The sequence below is a fragment of the Nothoprocta perdicaria genome, unplaced genomic scaffold, assembly GCF_003342845.1.
Source record: "Nothoprocta perdicaria isolate Ctin4 unplaced genomic scaffold, notPer1 scaffold_1036, whole genome shotgun sequence".
In the NCBI taxonomy this organism is placed as follows: Eukaryota; Metazoa; Chordata; class Aves; order Tinamiformes; family Tinamidae; genus Nothoprocta; species Nothoprocta perdicaria.
The window spans coordinates 1-1234 of NW_020454135.1; the positions used below are offsets into that span (position 1 = coordinate 1).

Consider the following 1234-nt stretch of genomic DNA (forward strand, 5'->3'; position numbering starts at 1 on the left):
CCTCCGGTGACACCCCTGGGTGCCCCTAGGAGGGAGCCGCGGCCGCGGGGACACCCTGGTGACACCCCTGGGTGCTGCCAGGATGGGGCCAGTTCTTTGGGGACACCCTGGTGACACCCCACGTGTCCCTCCGTGTCACCGGGTGTCACCGCGTGCGTCACCGCGTCCCCCGGGCGCAACAGGCGCCAGGCCTGGCGGCACAGCAGCCCGAACCGGTAGAGCTGGGGGGGCTCACCGGGTGTCACCGGGTGACGCCGGGTGTCACTGGGTGTCACCGGGTGTCTCCGAGTGTCACTGAATGTCACCGGCTGTCCCCACGTGCGTCACCGTGTCCCCTGGGCACAACAGGCGCCAGGCGCGACAGGAGAGCAGCGCGAACCAGTAGAGCTGGGGGGCTCACCGGGTGTCTCCGGGTGTCACCGGGTGTCTCCGGGTGTCACCAGGTGTCTCTGGGGCTCACCGGATGTCTCCGGGTGTCACCGGGTGTCTCCGGGTGTCACCGGGTGTCACCGGATGTCTCCGGGTGTCACCGGGTGTCTCCGGGTGTCACCAGATGTCTCTGGGGCTCACCGGGTGTCTCCGGGTGTCTCTGGGGCTCACCGGGTGTCTCCGGGTGACGCCGGGTGTCCCGCGGTGTCCCCCGGGCGCAACAGGCGCCAGGCCTGGCGGCACAGCAGCCCGAACCAGTAGAGCTGGGGGGCTCACCGGGTGTTTCCGGGTGTCTCCAGGTGTCACCAGGGCTCACCGGGTGTCTCCGGGTGACGCCGGGTGTCCCGCGGTGTCCCCCGGGCGCAACAGGCGCCAGGCGCGGCGGCACAGCAGCCCGAACCAGTAGAGCTGGGGCGCGAGGAGGGCGGCGGCGGCCGCGTTGACGCTGGGGGGCAGCGCGGGGGGCACCCGCAGCAGCGGCAGCCCCCGGTGCCGCCCGTAGGCCCAGTACAGGTAGGGGAAGAGCAACACCCGGCAGCCCAGGAAGGTGACGAGCGCCGCGGCGCCGTTCAGCTTGTGCAGGGCCGTGTGCTGCCGCTTGTACTGCGGGACAGGCGCACACTGTCACCCACACGTCACCCGTGCACCCCTGTGTCACCCGCGTGTACCCCGTGTGTCACCCCGGTGTTCAGCTTGTGCAGGGCCATGTGCTGCCGCTTGTACTGCGGGACAGGCGCACACTGTCACCCGCACACACCCTTGTGTCACCCGCATGTACCCTGTGTGTCACCCCCATGTCCTCTGT

At 70.5% G+C, this 1234-nt stretch overlaps 1 protein-coding gene across 1 annotated transcript in view; it reads right to left on the minus strand.

Annotated features, from left to right (window-relative positions):
* Positions 1-571: 571 nt before the first annotated feature.
* FAM57B (family with sequence similarity 57 member B) overlaps positions 572-1234 on the minus strand; it is a 3996-nt gene continuing 3333 nt past the window's right edge. The window contains exon 4 of the mRNA XM_026043833.1: positions 572-1032. Within this exon, the coding sequence (XP_025899618.1) occupies positions 742-1032 (291 nt within the window). The 3' untranslated portion in view covers positions 572-741. The remainder of the gene's footprint in view (positions 1033-1234) is intronic.